We start from the raw sequence: 26492 nt of genomic DNA on the forward strand, positions 1-26492 counted from the left end.
CTTTCATTACACCTACTTCCTAGCGGCAGTACACGCACGCACGCACGCACGCACACACACACACACACGCACACACGCACGCACACACGCACACACGCACACACACACACACACACACACACACACACACACACACACACACACACACACACACACACACACACACACACACACACACACACACACACACACACGGGGAAATAAAGTCTTTTAATAAATAAAGTCTTTTAAGTGAAAAACTAAAATCTCTGATTGATCTCCTAGAAATGATTGCTTTCACTTAGGCATGCTATCTCAACTGTCTCGTTGTCTCGTTCGTCCGACGTATTTCGGATCTGCAGTATGCTGCATAGGCATAAGGCTATTCTTAGATACTGGGCTGCGCGGATTCGATACAGGACATAGAGGAGGAGGAAAAGAAAAACGGAAGGACAGGGAAGTTAGCCAGTTCTCAGACCCGCTCAGCACATAGAAAGAACACTGATGCACAGGACAAGCGCTTGTCGCGTGCACCAGTGTTCTCTCTATGTCCTGCGTCGAATCCGCACTATCCAGTATTTAAGGTTATGAACCAAGTAGCCCAGCAACGAATTTTGTTACAAGGCTATTCCGTTACATAGGCAATACGCTTCCATTATTTCTGCATGATTTGTTCATTGTAGAATTGAGCAATTAAAAGTTATATTAATGTACCACTTACTTTCACCGTCCTCCACTGATATCTCGAGTTCCGGCAGCGGCAGTTTGGTCTCCGGGCCAGGATCGCTTCTTGGATTTATGGCGTCGCCTTCGGCAGAGCATGGTGGCAGTACGTGCGTGCCGTAGGGAAGCGGATGCAGCTTGGCTCCTGATCCGAGCTGCAGAACTCCGTCCGAGAGCTTCGACTGCTTGTCGACTACGAGCAGCGCGTAACCAGGCAACTCTGCGGAAGGGCAGAATGAACGGTAGCACCATATAGTCAAAAAGAAACTGGTACCGTGCATCATCGTCAGCTATTTGGATGTGAAGGCTGATGAAGCGGAAGACGACAAAAGGATGACGTTTAGAACTGGCAGCGGTGGTGCGCGAGCGCATCGCCATTTTCTTTTCGCCTTATAGTACTCTACCAAATTGGAGCTTTGACACGTAAAACTCCAACTTAATTTAAACTGTAATTTCCTCGACGTTATCACGTATGATTTCTTTATCTTTCCATGTTTCAAGCCTCCAATATTTTTCATCGCTTCTAAAAAAGCAAAATTTTTCAATTTCACAACTACATTAAAAAAAGTGCTTGTTAATTGTCTTTGAATATCTATTGTGCTCTTTATGCCCCCTTTGGAGTTTTGATCCTCGTGGGAACCAAATATTTCTTCATTACAGCTGATATCGTGGCGGCTGTCGCGTTTTCGGTTTAGTTATAAAAAGAATAAATGCCACTGAAATGAAGCTTGACCAACCGAAGTACGTATTTAGTTCGCTATAACCGATAGTTCCCTATACCAGGGTTTAATATAACGAGGTTCAGCTGCACTACAGTAGTACTACAATGTTGCCTGGTGGAGCCCAACCGTCTGTAATCTTTATCGCGCATACACTTCAATCCTGCAACGTTCTCTACTGAAACTGCTCGATATATAAAGGCGCTCAAACCCTCTTCTACTACCAATACCTTGACTGGGTGGTTCGAGACAACCAACCAGGGATTGGAAGGTAGAGGGCTTCAACCACGGCAACATGTTGGCACACTGGTGGGCCTGTATTCTAGACAGGTTGTCCCTGGTTGTCGTTCCGAGGAACTGGACCGGTATATCGGTGGGACTTGTGAGCATTAGGCCATGGCAGTGAAATGTACAAGTGATATCACTTCCAGGAGGCCACACAGTGGCTACCGCACCATCATACGGCCGTAACCCGGTAACTGTCCGGTCGACGTTTACTGGGAAAGCGGGAGTGGAAGTGGTGGATTTGTAGTCCTACGTTCATGACTGTCATTTCTTTTTTTTTCCTCTCACGATTCCGGAAATCGGGAAGAAACGTCCATGTTTATGCATTGCGCAGGTTATGACATAACACGTTCGCTAACTCATTAGCGAGAAGCGTGTATGCTTAAACCTCACGGGCTGATAGTCTGAGGTGTTTCGCTTAATTAAGTCGGACGTCCACTGCTACAGTTTAGGCAAGGGAGTTCGTGCAAAGCTATCTATTATTGGAAATGTATACCCCTGCTACAATGATGCCCGGCGCATATTTTTAAAGCTTACTGGGAACCAGCATCCGCTAATAGGAGTTTAACATCTTTGTATCGAACATACGCCAGAAATCGTTAAGTTAGTAGATGTGAATGCGTGTGAACTTTGGAGACATCACGTGAAAGAGCAGCTGTGGAGTAAGAGCGAGATGGAGGAAGAGAGGGAGGAAGATACGCACGGCTCTTGAGTTGCTGGCATGGGCACTGCTTGTTCAGGAAGAGCTGCAGGTCGTACGAGTCCGCGACGGGGTCCGAGCCGTGGCTCACGTTGTACAGTGCCTTGACTGTGTACGTCAGGCACGAGTCCGTCAGGCTGTCGGCCTCTGCGTACATTTCGTGAGGTTGTGAAGCACCGCGTTGCACGTCTGTGATCACGGTAAAAAAACATCGTATAGGGGGCCGTTCTATAGCATTTCCCAGGCTATTTGTGGCATTATATATATATATATAGTGTGTGTGTGTGTGTGTGTGTGTGTGTGTGTGTGTGTGTGTGTGTGTGTGTGTGTGTGTGTGTGTGTGTGTGTGTGTGTGTGTGTGTGTGTGTGTGTGTGTGTGTGGTGTGTGTGTGTGTGTGTGTGTGTGTGTGTGTGTGTGTGTGTGTGTGTGTGTGTGTGTGTGTGTGTGTGTGTGTGTGTGTGTGTGTGTGTGTGTGTGTGTGTGTGTGTGTGTGTGTGTGTGTGTGTGTGTGTGTGTGTGTGTGTGTGTGTGTGTGTGTGATGTACCAATATGACCTTTCAAGCCAGCAGGTGAATGAAGGGTTCGTACGTTCTTCTGATTCCTTATTCTTATGTTCTTGGAGCTAACTAGTTCTCTCAAGTTTGTTACGGTGACGACTAATAAGTGCATTCTTTTCATAAAATAACTGCCTCGCGTAAAGCAGTGTGCTAATTTGTATGGAGGAAAGGCTTGTTTTAAATTTTAAAAGTGACCCGTCTGTATTGATTGCTGCATTACGGATGTGACGTAGATTTAGTGATAGACGTTCGCTGATGTGAAATTATTTGTTAATTCTGTGAAAACTGTTACAAAAGCTCAAGCTCTTCTTTCTTACACGTTTTTGTTGGGATGAAAAGCTTTACAAAAGAGGCCTTCTATTAAAGTAACTTTTGCTTACAGATTGATGAAGATCCAAGTAATATTATTTATACACAGACCAAGACAGTTTAGGCAATGCGCGCTATAATTTTCCTAATTTGATTACTTACCTGGTTTGGCTAGCGCGGTTTCGGGGGGCGTTGCATTAACTGTTGGGAGAGACAATCAATATGAGTTATCAGGCGGCGTAAATGGCATTAAACATTCGTGTTTCTTTGCAACACCATAGCATTCAGTATTAAGACCTACCGCGATGCGAGCCGTAGGCTTAAGCGAGTCCGCCAGCTGTCCTATCAGTGCAGGCAGAAACGTACCGAGTCCGTCCATTTGCACGATTACGCTCAGAAGTCGTACATTCGCGCTTGCGTCGTGTTACCTTTCTCCGTCCCGTCCGTTTGCACGCTGTTTTTTTTCCCATAATGCATCACCAACTCGTCCAACTTTCATTCTCGCGTCGTATATTTGGCAAAATTTACTGAACTAAAACAAAAGAGCTTACTAAAGAAAAGAAAAAAAAAAGCCATAAAGGACAGTAGTCAAGAACGCACCTTTGATGACAACACTTAGGTTGGTACTGAAGGCAGTTTCTTCTGAAATATAGCATGGAATGTAAGGTTACGAGGTTTGCGTCTTCGGCGCATTCCGCTCTAATTCATCGTCGCTGACGAACAGTTCGACAAAGATGCACGTGCTCACCGTTCACTTGAATGTCGGGGAGATAAGCTTGTTTCCATGTGAACCGCCCTGTGGGAAAGGAAGGGAGTTAAAAGCACTGTATAAAAAGAAGATAAGAAAAAACGGGAGTAGTTAAAAATAATCAGTGCGGCTTTCGAAAAATACTGAGACATTTCTGCTGGAGTAGCATGTCACTGTCTCTCCCTATATATATTTTTTTCTGTTCAGAACTAACATGAAGAAGGCTACAGTAAGACTGGTAATTTAATTAATTAAATATGCTGATCATCGTATACATGCGTATTTGAAACAATTTACTGTTTTCTCGTGTCATTTCTGTCTTCCTATATGAAAAACAACTGTTACGGAAAAACTTCTCCAGCATTTACAAGGTTATCAAGTAAATAAATATTCTCTTGTAAATCAAGTTCCAAATTTTTAGCTGGGGCAATTGTTTCGCAAGGTGAACCCTTTTAGTTTTGTCGTATCTGTCGGGTCAAGCATTGCTTAACAATTAATACTAATTTCTCTTGATAAGCTTCTAAATCACGCCTGAATTGGTCGCGACGACTATGAAGACAAGCTAGAAGCAAGTAATTAGGCAAGTCTGTAGAGAATAAACGCTCGGCTTCTGTGTTATCCAGCGCAGACACTGCAAATGGAATTGTTACCGTTCTTATAGACAGCCATCTTCTTGTAGTCGAGTCCAATTGCGACGACCGAGGCTGTAAAGAGACGTTAAAAAATGCAGTGACGGTCGTTCAATGACATACTGTCACGCCCGATAAAAGGCCGAAAACACGTTGAAATGTCGTTTGCTCTGGGCTTGTTTTATTGAAATAAAGGCGACGAAAGCGATTTAATCACCGTGTAATTATGCCTGCGACTAGTCTTCACATAATAGTACGAATAGTTATGAGAATTATGACTGTAAGAAGAAGCGATAGAGATTCACCAGATTTAGAACTAATTAGCGAGGGTTAAAGTCCGCAGATTAGCCTAAGGCACGCTGGGACATACAGATACAAAAGAACAGGACATGTTGCTTCATATAGTGAGTCCCGACGTATTGGCTTGCAATTATAAGTTCCGAACACGAACGTGTGACCGTGGTGCAATCTCAGATGGACGGTCACTTAGATGACGAAAATGCACCTTTGAAAAAGTGACGCCGAGAGAGCGCATTAAAATGAAGGTTTCATCGTACAAAATCTTCCCTGCTTGCCTCCATCAGCTAGACGAACGTGAAACGTATGTATGTTACACAGCATACAGCATGGATGATGATTTATTCTTGGAAAGGCAATGAGGATGCTTTTTTAATGCTTTTTTATTGCTAACGTGCACGATGCATCGTGGTTAAGAACGCGAAAGATTAGCAAGCTTAGCATTTCAAACAGAAGGAGAGGTGCATGTAACCATAGAAGACTAACACCAGCCGTGCGCTGGCTCTGGTTTTTTAGGGGCGAAGCTCCTAAAGTCGTGGGTCTGTCCTTCCTCTGTGACCGGTTTGTAACCACCTAGTTGGGGCCCCCTCTAGCTCGTGAGAAGCGCGCGTTCTGGTATGCAGGAGAAGAAGGAGACGACGTTGACGAGTGAGACTCTCGTGCGTGTTGACGTCACTCGTCAACGTCGTCTTCTTCTTCTACTGCATACCAGAACGCGCGCTTCTCACGAGCTAGAGGTGGCCCCGACTAGGTGGTTACAAACCGGTCACAGAGGAAGGACCTCTCTCGCTTCATTTCACGGACCATAAAGCCTTCATAATGAAGGGACCTCGCAATCCAGCTACAATGACAACGAAGAAATGAAAAGAACAAAACGAAGAAACAAAACAACAAAACGAACAAGAACAAAATAAAAGTTGATTTGTATAATATACGCACAGTCTTACGTCTTTTTTAATGATGCAATGGGCTAACTTTCACGGGAGAGCTACGGTTTACCGATGATCTCCCCCTCTCGAGCTGCGCCCACTTATCATCATTCATTCCGTGGATATGGCGTGATTTTTTTTTTTTTCATCTCAAATAACACATCCGCAACATATGTGTACAAAACGTTGAACCTCTATATCTTCTCAAATTCTGCCCCCCCCCCCCCCCCCCCCTTCCCTTTCTCCTTTCTCTATCTTCCAGAGGAGTCCATGTTTCCGCGCGTATCACGTTCTTGGGAATTCGCAAAGACCTTTCTTCGTTAAAAAAAAAAGAAACAACACAATTTTCTGATTCTTCGGCGGCCTCCGCTCTTGTGTTGTGTTCGCTGTCTCTAGTGGACGGTTTTTGTTCTTTCGAACTTTACTCGAAGAGGAACGTTTCGTATATATTATATACACAGGCCCTTTCTTCTTTTTCTTTTTTTCATAAACCCAAACGTGACTGTTCTTTCGCGTAAGCGGGGCGTCTCTCGCAGAATATTGGTATGAGCTAGATGGTAGTAGTTCACAACAGAATAAACTTTCCGGCTCAAAGTGAACGAGGACGAATAACGCACAAAACAACAGGACGGGCGTCAACTTCCAACTAATTTTATGTCACACTTATAACGTGAAATAAAATTAATTGTAAATGGACGCCCGACTAATTTTATTTTTCAAAGTGTGAAATAAAATTATTTAAAAGTTGACGCCCGTCGTGTTTTTCTTTTTGTGTTCTTTGTCCTCGTTCAGTTACGAATCTCTCGCAGTTTGTCCCCGCATCGCACTTACCGTATTCGGACGTGCACAAGTCTGTGGCGAGACTATCTTCACTGACGGCGCTGGCACACTGGGGACACGACTCGTCGAAAGGGTCCGGGCAGCCTGCAGGCCCAGCGTAAGCGGCGTCCGCGTACGCCTGCGGTCCCGGATACCGGTGTCCTCTATTGCACTGCTTAAGGGCCTCCGTGATCGCCTTCAGGGTAGCCTTGCTGGAAGGCAGCAGGACGGTCTTGTCGTCCAGCATCAGCTCCCCGTAGGAACCTCCGTGGGAGTGCCAGCTGTGTCGTTTGCTGAACACGATCACCTTCGCGTACTCTGGTGGGGGATGCCACGTAACGCCAGTCAAGGGAGGGATTGGTGTCACGTGTCGCGATTACAAGATAATAAATACAATAGCAGTAGTGGATTAGGAGTAAACGCGAGAAAGAGGCGTTGTTTAGTATTTACCTTAACTACAACTACCGTCACTTACCTTGAAGGTCCACACTAAACAACAGTGCTGGAATTACACGAGTAAATACGGTATGAAGACCACGCGCAAACGCCACGCTTCGCAAAGACTCACACTCCATTTTTTTTTACTCTAGTTTCTCGTCCTTAGTGACGAGTCATTAAAATACCATGCAGAATCAGTACCACGTGTTCGAATCAACGTTAAGCGAAACTTTGTTGAAGTTACAGGTGCATCCTGTTGTGCGGCTCGAAAACGGCGAGAGGCCCCCGTTTGATCCTAAATGCTCACCTGGATGCATTATTTTCATCCGGAGCAACGATCTCTTAATTTATAATCTTGACTGTTAACGCCTTTCAGTTTCACAGGGAAAGTCGTGGCATCCCACGTTCACATCCTTCCTTTCTTTCCTGCCCTCCTCTTCCTAGGGCCCTTATGTCCTCAATCCCCTTCTCTTATATACAGAGAAGTATGTAGGCGCCTTCATATACACCAGCAGAATTCCCTGTTCTTAATTAAAGAACTTTCTCTCTCTCTGCTTTCCAAAGGCACCACGGAAGCAAGTAGCTTTTTCGACATGCTCACATATGCCGAGATTGAGCGTCAACTTACAGCTTTAACGAGCTTGCGCACGCTGCAGTGCCCTTTTTTCTGTTTTTTTACTCGATATGAGCACTACGTTTCGTGGCACGGCACCACAACTAACGCCAACTCAGACGGAACTGTCAGCTCAGTGTTCTCGCTTGTGCCCGTAATGAAAACCAGCAGATAACGAAGCCAAGGAAGCTATAGGAGTCCCTAATTCTACTGGTTTAAGTGTACTGTGGCAATTACGATACAAATGCGAAGAAAGAAAAGTGGACGAAAAGACAAGTTGCCGCCGGCAGGGACTGAACCTACATTCGGGTCCGAAGGTTGCAGGTTCAGTTACACTTATATAGTAATTACTACAGTACACTTAAACCAGTGCAATTAACGACCCCTATAGCTTCCTTGGCTTCATTATCTGCTGGTTTACATTAAGGTTGCGTCAAACAAAGAAACGAGCCCCCGAAAATTCCCTTCTCTCCTTCGCTTGTTCTAGTGTGTTTCAGCCGACGCAAAAGGCCGCACCATTTTCTTTTTATCGAGTGGCCGTGGTGAAGCAATTAATTCAATGTTACACACGAAAGCCTGACGCCTATGCAATGGTGCTCATTACAGAGCTAAATCACTTCTGCCCTACCTACCGACATTTCGCAGATGCCGGGAAAGAACACGAGGATTCAGCAGGGCTCAGTTGGGGAAGCGGTCGCAGCCGATGCTCTGGCCAGGCGTTCCTCGGCTCTATAAGTCGCTTGTATACGCGTTTGCTTCACTCAGTCGGGCTTGAAGTTCCTCGTCCGCTTCATCATCGCGCCTGTCTCGCTTGGAAGGCGTTCTTCGAGATTCCAACCGCGTCTGGCGTTGTCCTCGACTGTCGGATGTGATTTCGCACACTACTCTAGCCACCATAACACTACCATTGTAGTATAACGTTGCCGGGTGGAACCAAATCATGTTAGTTTTCTGTGCGGGCACGTCAATTTTCGGCCAATAGCTCATGCGACGTTCTCTGGTAAAACTGCTCGATATATAAAGGCGCTGAAACCCTCTCCTCATACCAATACCGTGACTGGGAAGTTTGAGACACCCAAGCAGGGATTGGAAAATAGAAGAGGTTTCGACCTCGGCAACATGTTGGCACACCGGTGGGCCTCTATTCTAGACGCATGCTCCTGGTCGTCGCTGCGAGAAACTGGGCTGGTATACTGGTGGGACTTGTAAGCATTCGGCCATGCCGGTGAAGTGTAGAAGTGATGTCACTTTCATGAGGTCCCAACCTGGCTACAGCGCCGTCGTGCGGCTGTAACCCGGTAACTGTCCGGTCGACGTTTACTGGGAAAGCGGGAGTGGAAGTGGTGGATTCGAAGTCCCGCGTTCATGTCTTTTTTTATCTCATGAACAGGGAAATATTTGCAACGTCTATGTTTATGTATTGCGCCAGTCATGAACTTAATCTCCACGTTTGTGCCTGCATTCAACACCGTTCGCGCTTCTGCTGAAATTCAAGCACAAAGAAAGGTGAATGCAAGCAAAAGAAAAAAAAAGAGCACGTTGCAATTGAAAATAAACAATAAATGGGCGGATCCAATACAGACGGTTCGAAAATATGTGGAAGAAGTAGTGAGCTAAATTATATTAATTTATTACTACGCCGTGTTTTGTGGCTGTGCGATTACTTGCCCGCTGTCAAAAATGTCAGCGCTGCAAGTTTAGTTGCGCTGTGAAACCGCATGATAATAAATTACACTTTTTTTGATGTCCTTCTTTGTATTACATAACCTTCAGGACTCGCCCCGTTTGCTGTAGTAGAGCCTCATAGAACTGATCATTCACGCTACTATCCCACAAGGCCTGGTTAATTTGAATTCAGCCTTTCTCTACTGGGCACTATGGATTCAGCTTATGAGCTCGTATACACAAAACTCCTCATTAATGATGTTTGCTGTGACCGGCCCGCCTAGCTAATAATTTGTCTGGCGTCAGGACTGGTTGAAATGTTCCCTTATGGACAGTACTGTCTGAAGAGCTTTTCGCGAACACTTGCCTGTATGTGATGGACACTCTGACCACTACCGAAATGCGAACAGTAATATAATTGTGATAGTACCGTTCCTCTATACCAGCCTTGCTACTCAGTCTATAGAAGCTAGGCTACGAAGTCAATTCGATTCTCGTCCGAAAACAGAAGAACAAAAAGAAAAAAGAACTTACCCTTAGACGCGGCATCGCAGGAACAGTACTTGTTGATCGAGAAGCGAATCTTATCCATAACGGAGGCTGTTCCGTGTAGCACTTCACCGACGCACATCTCCGAGCAGAGGCCTCCATATGCTACATAGACAGTGTGACAATGTTTACTGATGCAGTACATTCAAATTGCACTCATGCCTAAATGTCACGCGTGGGGAGCTACTATAACTTGGCCTAATCGGCTACTATTGTACTTACATTTTCCTGCTTGGGGTGGATAGCTCACTTCGGTTTCAGCAACTACAGAGAAGAAGAAGGAAAAGAAAAAGGGGTAGAAAAAGAACGTTAAGTTAGAGTGTACTCTAGTTAAGTGGATCTTGCATTTAGGAAACCTTTATCTATGCTTTCTCACACGATGCAGCAGTAGCAGTTTCTAAATCGTGGGCCGAAAGAAAGGGAAAATCTTTTAGCGAGGGCCGCGCCGTCGTCGCCACTTTATTGGAGCCGCTATAAGCCTTATCGTTGAAGTCCCGCTTGACAGTGACTGCAGCTACGAAAACTAATACGTCCAAAAGACGAGTAACTGGCAGTTGGTCGTGCTTACTGTTCTAGCGTAATAACGTTTATTGTTTTTTTTAAAAGAGCCGTTTGGGACCAGAGTTTTCGGGTTTTATAAGTTGTTCGTTCCTTTGGAGTGTCAAAACATCCCGGAGCTTGTCGCATTTACTAAAAAATATATTTGCTAGCATTGCAGACTGGCAGGTGTTATTAGGCATTACTCGGGCTTCCAAACCTCGCGAATGCAAGCTACCGATATATAGAGCGGTGTAAGATGAGCGTAAGATCCTCCTTTATGAACTGGATTTCAAAAATAAGAAAGCCTATAATTTCGTACAATGATTTTTAAAATTTATGAAATGAATCGCATTATAAGCGAAGAGAGAGAGAGAGAAGGAATGTAGGAAAGGCAGGGAGGTTAATAAGCGAAAATTTTGCAATTGTTTCCGAGCTGAATTAAACAAGCTTTTCGTTTGAAATCCATGCTTATCCTTGGTGGGTTACCTCCACTCAATGTTCCATTAACTATAGTATATAGATAACTGGAACATTCTTTCCATACACTCCGGTATACTGGTTCCACTGCAGGGCTACACCGGTTCGAAAGTTCATGAAAATTTGGCATTTGCAGCATTGAAAAACAACTCTTCTTTTTGAAGAGAAAACTATTTTGTCCAATGAGCGACGTCGCGTAGGAAAGTGCCGCCAAAGGCGCTCAGTCAATGTTAGCTAACGCGAATTTCTGCTGTCCGTAAAGTGTGCACACCTAGCATCACTAATTCTTAATGAACCGATACGCATGGACTTCACAATGAGAAACGATCTATGACGTAATTCACAAAGATTGTCGTTACTCTTTTAACAGCGAATCTGTTCAGCAAATCGTTTCTTGTGAGTCGATCGCAGAAAACTACCATAATCTTAGAGTATGTTCGACTGTGCAGCCTACCAGGAAACTATCATTATCATAAGCGGGTATGTACCACAGAATTTAGGTAAATCTTCCTACTCACCACTGGTCCACTAAAAATAAACAAAGCAACAGCTATAGCCCAACAAACGGCTGCGAAACGACGGTGGCGAGGCGAAGACCCCGAGTGAGAACAACGAGAGAATACTAGGGAAGGGAAAGGCAACGGCGGCTGCGTGAAGACCTCGAAGCGATAGAAGGCCTACGCTAACGACGACGTCACGGTTAGTCACGTGTCACCACGTAACATGAAGTCACAGCTAAAAGTCACGTGACATGTTCCCACAGAAAAAAAAAAAACGCATGACACGTTTCCGACAGAAAGTGGCGCCACTGGTCATGTGACACATTCCCGCCAAAATTGGCGTTACTGGTCATGTCACACGTTCCAGCCAAAATAATTGCGAGGTATACCGTGCTATATAGGCGGAGTACAAGCAGGTATACACCTGCTTGTACTCCGTTTCCAATCACGCCATCTACCGCGGTAGTCATTCTGAGAGCGTCTTGCCACCTACTTACAACCACACAACAATGGCCGTGAAACCCGCCACTGTCAGGTGATGCTTTTGCGGTTATAAAAGCTAGTGTAAAGCTCGCGCCTAACCATGCGCAGCCATGGGTCGTCCGAAGCTAAATCGCACTTCTGAGGAAGAAGCCGCGATCCGAGAAGCGAGGCTTGCCGCTGCGCGAGAACGAAATCGACGGCGCCGAGCAGATCCGCAAAACGTGGCCAAGGAATCTTCACGACACGACACCCGTGTCGTGGCTAACCTATAGCTAAAGCCTCGAAACCTAGAAGCAACCAGATTAGACTTCAGAATCGTCCAGTTTCGCTGTATCAAGCCTTGCGCGACTTAGTGCAAGCTTCGCCAATTTGTTTTCTTGCCATTAACTAGATACTTTATTTAGGAGCATCTCTAGGATCAGAAATGACTAAAGTATTTTCTTACGAAGGATTCTTGTGTAAGTTATTTTCGTGAACGCGGGACCCAGGTGACCATTGCTTAAAGCACGACGCGCAATACGCTTGTAAAACGGTGAAAACTACGTCTATCCATGAAGCGATCACGACACTACGGTAAATTCGAAATTATAGAAAAAAAGACGTTCTGCCGGCAGTGGCCATTAATGACAAAGTTGTAGGGCAGGGCGAATATACGTTACAACATTCGTGCGTTGTTAATGAAGAAGAAATGCGCCCACACGGACATGCATTACTCGTGAAATTTGTTTCTTCGTTACCATTACCTTGTCGCCTTTAGTGAATCCCGTCTTCCACATGAGCATTTCTTCCACTCTGAGACAAATCTGTTCGAACGCCGCATTAAACAGTAACAAATTGTGCCTTCTTGGACTGAACACCAGCAGTTATTGTGATTAGCTCAGTGCTTTAGAAATCCTGGAACACATTCTGTTCGAATGGCCAAGGTATACGGAGAGATGAAATGATATGTTATATTATTGTGGTCGGCTTCCAAATTGTCAACTGAGGGAACCTCCCCCTCCTTCTCGTATAAGCCCTATGCCTCCACCATAAAAGTAAAGAGATGTTCGAAATGTGAAATGTTGGCTTATTTTTATCCTTCTTCTTTTGCTGAATTGAACCTGTTTCCATCAATGTGATTACCTTTGTCTCACCTGTTATCCCGCGATCATATATTTTCCAGCATTCTTATACTCTTCCTCGCACTCCTCTTCGTAGGCTCTCTGTGTCCCCGATGTTCTTAACTCTATAGGGCAACATTTAGAACCTTTCTCGTGAAACAATGATCTGGATTTAGTTCAACAGCTTTTTCTCTCCCAGTCGCCGTGATTTCTCGTTGATCACAGTACATTCGACAAAAGGGATTCGTCAAAGAAAGCTGCAAGCTTAATTATTACCACAAGAGAACCCGTCACTCACCGAGGTCATAGTTGCAGATGTTCTTGAGCAGCTCCTTGTGCAGAACCGGTGGGCAAATGGGACACGTGTGCGAGGCCTGAGGACATCTGGGCTTGTACGGTGGCACGTCTGGCGAGCCCATCGCGAATGCCTCGCTGTATGTCGGCTCAATCGTCTTCGCAGGGGCGTAATGCGTCAAGGCTTCAGGGTGGACTGATCTGCCGTAGGCGGGTTGCACCAAAGGAGGAGGCGGGTAGTCGGCAGCGAGAGGAGCCGCTCGGTAGGCAGGTGCTGGCTGGGCTGCAGGAGCATGAGTGACTGCAACGTAGACACCGGCTGAGTAGGGTGAAGGCATCTGAGTGGCTGCTACGTAGCCAGCAGGGGCGTCGGTGGCACCCGCGTACGCAGCCGCACGATAACTTGGATCGGCGTGCAGAGGCGCCGAGTAAGGGGCTGGAGGATGGCTTGCTGCGGAGTAGCCGGGTGGCGCGTAGGTAGCCGGTGGATGACCGGCAGCAGTAGGGACGATGTAGCCCGGAGGAGCGTGGCTGGCCTCACCGTACGAAGGAGCCGAGTACGCGGGTGGCGAGTAACTCGGGGAATTATAGCCCTGAGGCGCGTGGGTAGCTGCTGAGTAGCTCATAGTAGTGTAATCGGGTGGAGCGGAGTAGCTGGCAGGTGAATAATAGCTTGGCGGAGAGTTGCCGGGAGCCGCAGAAACTGTGGGTGGATAGGTGGCAGCGTACGATGTGGGCCCACTGTTAACCGAAGACCAGTAGTCATGGTCCGCGTGGCCAGAGTACGCCGGTGACATCGTAGTAGCCGGCGCATATGCCGTCGGCGTCCCGTGAGTCGTGTAAGACTGCTGATAGTAGTTCGTAGAGTGCGTTGTGTGAGTCGATGGGGAGTAACTGTAAGTTGTGTAACTCGGCTGACTCGCGGGCGCAGTGTAGGTTGTGTACGAAGATGAGTAGCTGCTTGGCGTGGCGTCCGTTGTATATTGTGACTGAGCAGGTGGGGAATAGGTGGTGTACGCGGACTCGTAGGCTGGTGCGGAAGCGGTGTACGACACGGTGGTGTACGCTCCGTTTTGTGATGCCCCTTGTCCGTATGAGCCGTCATTTCCACCGCCACTCTCGTACGAAGAAGCGCCATTGCCACCGTTAGCACCTAGTGGGATTTCGGAATAGTAAGATGATGGAGCTAAATAAGAAGCCGGTGCTGATGTCGCGTGCGCATTTGCCCCTGAGCCATACGCAGATGGTTGCCCATAAGAATTAGCTCCTTGAGGAGCAGCGGGTGCGTATGTGGCGCTGTGGACAGGCGTTTGCAGAGGCGCGGGACCATAGTTAGGTTTGGTTGGCCCGTAAGCATTTGAAGGGGCACCATAAGCAGGCTTGCCATACGACGGGGAATAGTAAGGCGGAAGCGGTTGTGCTGGCAAAGTGTAAGACAGCGTCGCTACTTGCTGTGGGTAGCGCGGATACGAGGGCTTGCCGTACGCGGCATTTTGGCCAGCGTTGGCGCTGTAGGCCGGTGCTGGAGGATGTCCAGCAGGATAATTGTTGGGACCAGCCGCTACATTTCCGTAGCCGCCGTATGAAGCAACGTGCTGGGCTGTGACCATGTGCGCAGCCGAGTTCTGGTGCGCAGGCTGGCCGTACGCAGGCCCAGCGGAAACTGGCGCCTTGTAAGTCATCGGCGCGTTGGGGACGCCGTACGATGGCTGTGTATGCGCTGGTTTTGAATAGGATGGTGCCAGATATGCCGGCGGTGCGTGAGACACACTGTAAACCCCTTTGCCATAAGCCGGCTGTGGGTACTGGGGTGCGGCGTACGCTGGTGGCGCGTAGGAAACCAAATTGGCGGGCATGTTATACGAAGGATGAACGTAAGAAGGGGCCGAGTAAGCTGGTGGCGCGTACGAAGCCTCGTAAGATGGTGCAATGTATGCCGGTGGGGCATAGGTTGCGCCACCATATTGTGGCTGGTTGTATGAAGGATGAGTATATTGTGGGCCGGGTTGAGGATACGGCTGGTCTGCGTAAGCGGGAATGGGATACGCTGCAGCTGCGTATGTAGGCTGGGCGTTGGGTGGGTAGACAGGCGCAGAGTAGGCAGGGGGAGTGTACGAAGGCGGATCGTATGGACCAGGAACGTATGTCATCGGAGGGTAAGTAACAGTCATGTAAGCTGGAGCAGGGTGCAGTGGATTTTGCAGGGCGGTCCCGTAGGCAGGCATAGATGCGTAGGCTGGGGCAGAGTAGGCGGGAGGAGCATAAGAAGGCGTGTATGATGGATGGTTGTACGTAGGTGGAACGGCAGCGGCGGCATGGTACGCGGGTGCGGCGTAAGCGGGTGGAGCGTAAGTAACAGCGTACGACGGTTGGGCGTAGCTGGGGGCAACGTAAGCAGGCGGCGCGTATGAAGCTACAGGATACACCGCTGGAGACATGGTAGCGCTGTAGAGTTTTACGCCACTGTACGCCGCTGGTGGCGCCGACGGCGAACTGACATAGGACGGCATCGCCGCGCTAGCTGCGCCATACGAAGGATTGTACGCTTGGCTAGCGGACGAAGGCGCGGTGTTGGAAGCTGCGTACGATGGGGCTGAATAAGATGGTGGTGCGCTCGACGCACTGTAGCTCGGATTGCTGTACGAAGGTGCACTGTAAGGCGGAGGAGCGTAAGTCGCTCCCGAATATTCTGCAGGTGCCGCAGCTTCAGTTTTTGTCGGCGCGTAATTCGACTGCTGGGAATAAGCTGGCGCATTGTGCGCTGGGGGAGCGTAAGTTGCGCTGTAGGAAGCAGCATTAGATCCCTGCGTTGTGTATGAAACAGATCCGTAAGAAGACGTCGTATAAGCTTGTGACGAAGAAGAACTGTCATACGAGGATGGCTGCGCGTCATCTGTGCCATAGGATGGAGCGGCATAAGAGGGGCTTGGTTCACCATTGTAAGAAGGGTTGCGGCCTTTCAACTGTTCGTGAGCGTTACCTGGTGACCGGTAGGAGGGAGCCATGCCATATGATGCATCGTGTCCAACGGGACCTGAGTATCTCGCCGTTGTAACATATGCAGTTGGATTATAGGAGTTGCCGCTACTAGAAGCTGGCGCGCTTGCATACTGCGGCTTAGGGGCGGTGTAGGTGGGCGCAGACGCAGTGGCTGTGTAACTGCTGCTTCCATAACTTGCAGTGACGTAGGCCATTCCCTGTCCTGCTGCGGCCGCGCCATACGATGGAGCAGAATAAGGCGGAGGGCCGTAAGTGGCAGCAGACACTGGCACGTTCATGTAACTTGGCTTACTGCCAGAAGGTTTATGCGCCGCCTGACCGTACGGCTGCGGTGCCGCATAGACGGGTGCAGCTGGCGCTTCTGTGTACGATGTAGCAGATGAAACAGGCGGTTTGTAAGGAGAGGGGTACATTGGACCTGGGGAAGCGGGTGTCGGGTTGGATGCCGGTGGATACTTCGGCGGGAAATAAGGTGAGGAGTCAGAACTGGCGGAGTTGTACGGGGCACCAGAAGCGCCTGCGCTATACGCGTTAGCATTATAGCTTCCGCCGGCAGTGCCATGAGAAACTGGTGCATAAGGTAACGCTGCGGCACTACCTCCGTGGGACGGCTGGGCATAGGCAAGCGCTGCAGCGTACGAGGGTGGAGAGTACGAAACAGCCGGTGCGGCGTGCGACGCGGAACTGTGTGATTGGCTCGCAGCTGCGCCACCGTAGGCAGGCACTTTGCTACCGGCGGAAGGATAGCTTGGCGAAGCATAAGCTGGGGCTGCCGGAGGTGGGCTGTACATTGGAGATTTAGCGGAACCATGTGGTGCTGAAGAATAAGCAGGACTCGAAGGAACTTCCTTGGAGGCTTGTGCACTGTTTCCAGAAGTAGCGGGTGCATAGGTACCGTACGGCGAGTCGTATCCAGGATTAGCTCTGTAGGACGAAGGAGCAACTGTGTACGCTGGAGGAGCGTAAGTAGCTCCTCCGTAAGCCGGAGCAGCGTACGGCGGGGGAGAATAAGTCGCACTGTTCGAACCATATCCTGCATTACCGTGCGACTCCTGATTGCCACCATAGTAATCGTGTTCAGAAGGATACGTCGGAACGTAAGATATTACCGTGGCATGGTCTTCATCTGTCGGGTACAGTGACTGGTAAGCTGATGGCGGATACTCGGCCATTCCGTGTGGAGGAACATAAGTCACATCTCTGTAGCCGTCGTATGCGCTGGCTTCGTAAGCTGCATCTGTTCCAGCAGTGTAAGGAGGTGGTTCATAGGTTGGCGAAGAAGCTTGAACATTTTCTGCTGCTGGAGGCCTGTACCCTGATCCATATGCTCCAAGTGAATGCGAAGCACCATTACTGTAAGCAGCAGCAGGTGGTTTGTAGCCGGCGTTAGGAGCTGGAGCGTAAGTAGGAGCATTTTTGTTGCCTGAAGAAGGCGCGGACCCGTAACTGGCAGCCATACCCGAACCATAGTTTCCAGAAGGCGGAGACCCGTAACCTGTAGCTGGACTGCCATACGACGGAGCTTTCTGCTGAACAGCATTGTAGCTTGATGGTCCATAGCTAGATGCTGCGGAAGGATGTGCACTATGACTTGCTGCCGGTGGTGACACATAGCTTGAGGAGCTAGGAGCACCCAAACCATAACTAGGTACCCCAGAGCCGTAACCAGCACCTCCTTGGTTGTACACCGAGGCCGACGCTCCTCCATGTCCTGCGGTGCCGTAGCTTGCACTCGGAGCCGGTGCCGCGTAGTTGGGAGCCTGCGTTGCGCCCGCAGCACCGTAGTTTGCTGCGCTTGCAGAACCATAACTTCCGTCAGCTGTCGCGCCATAAGAGGGAGCAAGAGCAGGGCTGTAGCCCGGTGGTTTCGCGGCCCCTTTATTAGCAGTGTTGTACGAGGGCCCCTGGGAATACGAAGATGAAGAGCCGTATGTCGGGGCCGATCCACTGTAGTAAGTTGGTTGAGGGGCGGGACCGTAGTTTGAAGGCTTAGCTTGCACACCGTGTCCTGAAGCAGGAGCACCACTATACGCAGGAGCAGGAAGAGGTCCGTAGCTTGGCGCTGCGGGCATGTAAGCGACTGGAGCGCCACCGCCATAGCTTGGAGACGGGGCGGGATAACTAGCGGTAACTGCGGAATCTCCGTAAGTCGCAGTAGCGGCATTGTATTTCGAAGGCGCTTGCGCGTAGCCATAGCTTGGCGACGAGGTTACACCATAAGCTGGAGGTGGCGGCTGAGGCCCATAAGTGGCGGTCGCTGTCGGAACGGCGTAGCCGGGTGCAGATGCTGGAGCGTACGCAGGCCCATTGCCGGAAGTCGCTGAGTGGGCAGCGCCGACATAGCTCGCAGAAGACGGAGCTGCTCCGTAGCTCGAGGCTCCGTAATTCGCAGGCGCTGACCTTCCAGCGTCGTATGTGCCGTATCCGGCGGAGAGTTTTGGTTCGACATGATGAGTTGCACCGGCGCCTGAACCATAGAGAGGACCAGAGGCGCCTCCGTAGCTACCGGCGTACTCAGCCTGGTCAGCCACTGCGTAGGTGTCCATTCGCTTCTGTATCGAGCCAAGCGACGCACTCGAAGTGCTTGGACAGGCGGACAGGGCGTCATGCAGAAGTCGTGCGTTCTTGTAGCTGTAGGCCAGGATGTGCATCTGATCCGTGAACGGCACGTGCGTCGGTTTTCCAGCGGCACTGGCAAGCTGTCCCGTGAAGACGAAGTATTGCCTGGACGCTGTAAGGGACCATCGACACCACTATAAAAAATCTGCTGTATTTTTTTTTATTTTAAGTAAACAATAGACTGATAAATGAAGAAAAGAAAGGGCGATCGGTGAGAAGAGTTATAACAGGACCTATGCATAGCCAGAGCTGGGCCGCTGAAGCACTCTCTATTCTTGTTCTCTGCCAAACACTGACTGATAAACTGCCTATGAAAGGAAACGGTTGCATTACTGTATAACGTAGTACAGGTAAAAGAATATCATGTAACGAAAATAGATTGAAACAAAAAGTGAAGTAAAGTGAGACTGCTACAAAATCTCAGCCATTGCTTTGTGATGCCGCGGTCGGCAGGGTTCGTGTGAACAGTAAATCGAGTGACTCTTCGTACACGCCTTGCTATAACACCGGCTTTGCTTGGCGTCTTTAATTAACTGAAGTCCACTTTGAACTATAATATCTTGTCATAGCGTATGCAGTAGAGAAACGAGAAATTAAGCTTTCTAAACTGGTTATCAATTCTTGCAAATCGTGTGCAGACCGTGTGCAGCGCACCACATCGCTCGTTTAATATTTACAGAGTCATGTGCACGTAGTGTGATAACACATTTCTCGACTATACTTACGTTTGGTCACATAGTCACATTTGCAGTTTTCTGGCAAGGTATAGATCAGCGTATTTCCGATCTTGTCCTGCGCTCCTCTCACGGGCTGGACGATTCTTGTTTTCCCAATGTACAAGCCGGATGGACCTGTACTCAGAATAAATCAGAAAATAACGAAAAAAGACAGTCAGCAAGAACCTATATTGAAAGCGTCAAATAGTTTAATGCCCTAAGCCTTTTTGCAGCGTCAGTTCAACTTTCAAAGTACTTTCGATTATGAAATATATTTTTTTAATAACTCTTACAGGCGGTTTACTTAATACAGATTTCTTCGCGTATCTCGATAATTCTGAGGACATGTTTGTTCTACCAGTTTAATTACAAGTTCAATTAACACAAATTTGTTAATTATGTACAATAAAACATGAATGACATTTTGTATAGGGGCTGCCAATCTGGAAACTGTAATGAAGACAATAACGACGCAATGATTTACCTTGCCTTAATTTGAAAAAAAAAAAACTTGTTGGACAAACAAAATCACTATATAAAAACTGAGTCGCGAATGCGGCTCCAAAATTTTATGCCTACGTTGTCAATTAAAAAAAAAGCAAGAAAACGAATAAGTGTAGTTTTTGTATTGTCCTCTTTCGAGTTGAATTGATAGACGACACGGCAGTACCTACTTCCATGACCAGGCTTTGTCTGTTTTTTTTCTTTCGCGCATAAACTTTGTCGAGCGCAGTTGTGTAGCTTGGCGTGACGCAGGAACAGGGGCGTGTGTCGCAGCATATCGTGGCCGCCACAGTTTTGCCCGCACGTTAACAAAATATGGCGGCACCCACCGCTGCTCCTGAAAGGTCATGATTAATTGCCCTCTCTGGGCAGAATAAATGACCCTCGCTTGACGCCAAGCGCTATTACACCGCTGAGACGACGACCTTTGATATATATACCTTTAGCTTTGCAATGAAAGGGAAAATGAATGTTACAAAAGTCTGAACGACGGCGTAACGATGTCCTCGCTTAAAATTTTTTGTCTTGGCACAAATTCGTCAGGGGCGAAGAATAAAAATAATAAGGCTTTGGCGGGGGGGGGGGGGGGGGGGGGGGGGGGGAGAGCGTCCGCCATAGAAGGAATTAACCGAACATTAGTGAGCGGTAACGCGTATGCGTCTTTTTTTATGTGTGTGAAACGTGGAACTTGCGATGAATGAACGTACCTCTGGCCGCAGGATTCAGGGACAGCATTCGGACAACTGCAAAGTAAAAATTTTAAAAAAATCAGGAAACAGTTAGGAAGGGAAGATTTTTTGTGGAGAATTCTACGTGGAAAACAAGCTGATAGTGTCTATAGCGAGCTTCAAACTTTAATAGAGTGATTATTTACTTACGATTTCAGAGAAGACTTGAAACTGGGTCAATTTAAGTTATCATTCAGCATTTATCTATATGAGGTCTAGCTTCCCGTTCGAACGCAGTCCGTCAAGCTGCTTTCGACATGTTGTCGCTGAAGAAGTTTTCAATTGAGCTGAGTACAAGGACACAAAAAAATTCAATTCTTTGATAAGCACTACTCATGCGAACATGATGTATGTGTGGTTATATGAACAATAAACTTTATAAAGTATGTGCCTTAGTTAAGAAATTGTCAGTTTGTACTGGCACACACGCACGCACATCTCTCTCTCTCTCTCTTTATATATATATATATATATATATATATATATATATATATATATATATATATATATATATATATATATATATGTGTATATATATACACAGTACAACCCCCCCCCCCCCTTTCTTTATTGTGTCATTGTCTTTCCTGGCTTTGGCTGTTAGAACCAGACCGATCGTTGTTGATCATTGAATCACATGCGAATCTTAGAAAAGGAGATATTGCGCCCCGCCACGGTGGTCTAGTGGTTATGGCACTCGACTGCTGACCCGAAGGTCGCGGGATCGAATCCCGGCAGCGGCGGCTGCATTTTCGATGGAGGCGAAAATGTTTGAGGCCCGTGTACTTAGATTTAGGTGCACGTTAAAGAACCCCAGGCGGTCGAAATTTCCGGAGCCCTCCACTACGGCGTCTCTCATAATCATATGGTGGTTTTGGGACGTTAAACCCCAGATATTATTATTATTAAAAGGAGATATTGCGTTATGTCACTAGTTTGCCAGCATAATGCACACGCTTTGAACTTGTCTACGAGGTTCTGAAACATTGAAAATAGAGATCCTTCATAAGTACTAGCTGTTCACAAATTTTTAATCCGAAGTTATAATTAGAACCGCCAGCACGTACGTTATACAGCGTATTTTGCACGAAATCCGATATTTCGTTTAACAAACCACAATGAACGTTCCACGACTCCATACGAACGACAGTTTAATTTAATAATACATGAGGTTTTACGTGCCAAAACCACCATATCATTATGAGGCACGCCGTCGTGGAGGACTCCGTAAATTTCGACCATCTGGTGTTCTTTACTTACACCGACATCGCACAGTTACACGGGCCTCTACCATTTCGCCTCCACCGAAATGCGACCGCCGCGGCCGGGATCGAACCCGCGACCTTCGGGTCAGCAGCCGAGCACCATAACCACTCATTCACCGCGGCGGTCTACGAGCTACAGCTTCCGACTGCGGCAATATACAATGTGAAGTGTACTAGTGAGGGTGTGTGTATTTTTTTAATTGACGAACAGAACTTCATGCGCTGCTTAAGAAAGTTTATATAATATGCTATGTTGTATATATTCTGCACTGAATTTCTTGCATGTTGTAGATGCATGGTCGCTTGCGTTGTCCATTTGTGAGCTTTGAAGTTGTTTCTCTTCCTTCTGTGCTTAATGACTATTTCCTCAAAGACGTACTTGTGAGCTCCTGTACGGTTCTTCGTTGCTTGCTGCCTTTGCATTTTCGTACGTGTTGTTGGGCGAGTCAAACTGTCATTATGGAGCTTCTTTTTTCACCGTTATGTTTGCTGATCGCGTACAGTATTAGAAGACACCAGCATCCTTTACGACACTGGTGCAATGTGAAATTCTCCTCTTGCGTTGGGAATTAGCGAAGTCTACTCTCTAAGCAAAAAAAAAAAAAAAGAAAGAAAGAGTATCCGTTGGTCTTTTCGGTGAGTCCTGAGTCGTCACGTATATGACTAACTTTAGAGAGACACGTTAACTCTCCGTTGGGTCTCACGACTCTCCGACGAGAGAATAGTGATCTTGATAGAGATTTCACGCATCTCTTTAAAGGGAGCCATATACGTGGCCAGTCTGGACTCACGAAAAAGAGTCAAAGGACTCTTTTTCTTACAGTATAGCACAACGCACGGCCTTCGAAACCTGTCTACGCAACGGTGAAAAAGGTGTACATCTCTGAGTCCACACTGAAATAACCACCAGGAGGTTGGAGGTCACACACGCAACAAGTATGTACTGCACCGTTCTGTGGACCGCGAAAAAAACTAGATAAAAAAAATCAACATCCCGCTTAAGAAGCATTATAGTGGGGGGGGGGGGGGGGGGGGGGGGGCTTATTCTAAGGAACAACCCACCTTATCGGAGCTGCATGATTGGTGGGTTTCCAGGGAAGGGAATACGGAAGCAGCTGCTACGGAGCACGAGTTTGAATTGTAAACGACTACGAATATTGCTATTCAGGGCGTTTTACTAGACAATACCCTTAGGCGAGTGGATGCCACGTCCTTCTTCTGAATGGGCGACGTTGTTTGCACAAGCATGTCCTTTGCATCTATCCGCTTAGGCCCCAGCTGCGCTGAAATTGGCCGGAGAAGGGCGGAGGCGTTTGTCCGGAAATCAATGCGTCGGCGTTGCGTGGCCGCGCATTAAATCAGGAGGGACGCGTCAATGCAGTGTCCTAGCTGGCGTAACGATGGCTGCCGAAGAAATCGTATGGCTGATATTGTTAGAAAGCCCTGTGCTTTGGTGCTTCGCTTTGTAGCGTTTTTGTACGAGCCTATATAGCTTTGACACAACGAGCTGGAATGAAGGCGCACGGGCATTCAAAAACGAGCAGTATGGAGTGTTACGTTCTTTGTTTCGCACGGCGTGCGAAAAACATAGAAAACGGTGCCCTAGTAACGGTCAACAAATGCTAAAACAAAGCAAATGAGGACAATCAAGTAAAGGAATATACGCGAAGATAGCGCTGCATACTTTACCGTATATTGATTGGACATTATGTATGAGCCTTCGACTTGATGTTTTTTTCTTTTTGCGTTCCCATTTTTAAACTTGCTGGTCTTCCTTGCGACGCGGGTCGTTAACTGCACATAACTTCGGAGTAGCTTACTTTGACGTGATTTGTTTACTTGTGAGATATTTAGCAAGTCTAAGCAGCGGTATACATCATCATATTCATCATGAATATGATGAATATCATTGCATATGCAGGCCGCAGCATGTATGCGCCTGCATATGCGATCCTGTTCAGTAAAACTTTGTTGCTGGATGAGTTTCTTTTAAGGGTTATGGCAGGCAAGAAAACAAAGACGTTAGAAACAAGGAGTGGGTATAAACATAGCGAAACGAATTTCTTATTTTTAAGCTACTTACGAAGCACGCGCGCAAGAGAATCTTTAATGTCTCCGCTCTTCACGTTTTCTTTATCATTTCGTAAGAAGTTTTAAACTTTGTTTTTTGACACGGTAATGCCAGCGACAAACTTCAGGAGCCTTCCAAATAGGAAGTGACAGTGTGTAAGCGCCCGTTTTTGACGTAGAAGATTAATCGATTATGGCTTGAGCGAGGAGCAGTAGGGGTAATGCCTAAGACAAAAGGAGACATTAGCCGAGATTCGCGGTGTTTTTGACAGCACCGATATTCTTTAAGATGTTGGTGCGTTAGGCGGACGCGAGGCAGCGTTTAGCGTGGCCGAGAATTTTGTTCGACTAAATTACGTTTTGCTGCCAGAGAAAAATTCATACCCGATATTTACCATTACCAGGAAGGCCCACCGCACTAGAAGTGAAACTGATCAGAACGTCTTGACTGGCTAATTGGGTCATTATAGCAGTAATTATAACACCTTATCATCGTCTCCGTCTCCCGCTTCTGTTCCCGCGAGTTATGTAACACCGTCTGCTTCCATATTTCAGCTTTTGCTAAAGTGTACTAAAGCAGCGAGAATAGATGGCGATGGTAGAATGCTTTGCCAGTGTCGAAGGCAAGATAGAGTGCAAAGCTGCAACGGAACAGTAGCCACCTTGCGTATGTTAAGCTTTTGGTAAACTTAACCGAAGTTTCGGAGCTATGGCTACACTCTTAATTAGGTCCCGCTTAAGGTGCTAGATATAGCCATGAAACGGGACATTTTGCGTCTGGTTTCCTGGATATAGCCAGCATTTAACCAGGACCTGATTAAGAGTGTAGTTGCTGATTTGTTTGACAAGAACCCCACCCCCCCCGGGCTTCTAAGGGGTAGTATTGTAAGATATTTAAATGTACTGGCCACTTACGTTCTTTGCGGCACACCACTGAAATGTCACCAGAATGTTCCAGACGGTTTCTAGTATGTTTAATCGTCAATGAGATAACTAGCGTTTTTGATCATACATAATTTTTTCCCTGTTTCTATATGGACCTTTTCAGCTATGGTAGCTTTTCAGTTTTCAGTTATGGTAGCTATGGAGCTTTTCAGCTATGGTAGCGCCTCCTTTCAGGGCTGTTGCACGGGGGTACAATGTCTGACTTCACTGCCTCGGCATTGCATTTTTAGGCGGTAACGCGTATTTGCAACAGCCCAGAAAAGATTATGGCGGCGTCCAAGAATCACTTGTTAAAGGGGTACATACAGTTACAGAGGGGGCGGGCGGTCGCCGCCGAAAGATTGCGCGAGGCCTCGAAATTCTGAGATCTGTCTCGAAATCCCGGCGATGTCAGTGGGAGCTCAGCTAAAATGCTTTACCGGTTGAGGCTCCACAGATTGGGTTGTAGAGGTCGGCTTCGAGCTCGCTGTGACACACGGGACAACTGTGAGCAAGCGGCGGTGCTGGCGCCACGAGCGGTGGACGCTGGCCATTTGTCATCGGCTGATCTCCCAGCATTACGTCGGTCTCGTCCGACGCACCGGAGGAGCACGACGTCAGGTTGGTGACGCCGGCCGGCAGCGAGACGAGCGTGAAGTTTCCGTCAAGATGCACAGTCCTGCCCGTCCTGGGAATGGGCTTGTCGCTGAGCAACATGGCATACCCGGCGTCTGCATTGTGCGCGGAGGTATAATACAATACAATACAGTATAATACACTACAATACGATACAATACAATACAATACAATACAATACAATACAATACAATACAATACAATACAATACAATACAATACAATACAATACAATACAACACAATACAATACAATACAATACAATACAATACAGATTTATTTGCAGAAATACAGATAGAGAGAATGACAAGAGAAAGACACAGAGGTTAACCAAGGGAACTCTCCGGTTTGCTACCCTGTACTTGAAAGGGGAAAGGGATGTAAAAGATGAAAGAGAAGAAGAATCTGTGACGCCACTAGGCGGCAAAACAAACAAAACAATGTCATGACTATAGTCCAAGTACTACACACTGTAGCGAAGAGGAAGGAACGCTATAGGGGGCCACCCTCTCCAGTTAACATCTAGTATCTACCGCGCATGGCTCGTGGACGCCCGCTCGCTCTCGGGGCCCGTGAATTTAAGCCGTTGATCAAGCTAATGGTCGACTCGTACGCGAGTCGTAATTTGTCATTCAGTCCGGTTTCAATCATTTGGTTTCTTCGAGAATCCAGAAATA

General features: G+C 47.4%; 1 protein-coding gene across 1 annotated transcript in view; it reads right to left on the reverse strand.

Annotated features, from left to right (window-relative positions):
* Positions 1-26492, reverse strand: part of LOC119387734 (mucin-12) — a 50879-nt gene that overhangs the window by 10252 nt on the left and 14135 nt on the right. Inside the window, exons 12-24 of the mRNA XM_049413626.1 lie at positions 25621-25911; positions 20901-20936; positions 19699-19824; positions 13359-19085; positions 10183-10224; positions 9946-10065; positions 6708-7013; positions 4672-4725; positions 4022-4069; positions 3874-3915; positions 3436-3474; positions 2410-2553; positions 701-922 (exon numbers count right to left, since the gene is read on the reverse strand). Coding sequence (XP_049269583.1) covers positions 701-922; positions 2410-2553; positions 3436-3474; positions 3874-3915; positions 4022-4069; positions 4672-4725; positions 6708-7013; positions 9946-10065; positions 10183-10224; positions 13359-19085; positions 19699-19824; positions 20901-20936; positions 25621-25911 — 7197 coding nt within the window. The remainder of the gene's footprint in view (positions 1-700; positions 923-2409; positions 2554-3435; positions 3475-3873; positions 3916-4021; positions 4070-4671; positions 4726-6707; positions 7014-9945; positions 10066-10182; positions 10225-13358; positions 19086-19698; positions 19825-20900; positions 20937-25620; positions 25912-26492) is intronic.

Source organism: Rhipicephalus sanguineus, chromosome 3, assembly GCF_013339695.2.
Source record: "Rhipicephalus sanguineus isolate Rsan-2018 chromosome 3, BIME_Rsan_1.4, whole genome shotgun sequence".
In the NCBI taxonomy this organism is placed as follows: Eukaryota; Metazoa; Arthropoda; class Arachnida; order Ixodida; family Ixodidae; genus Rhipicephalus; species Rhipicephalus sanguineus.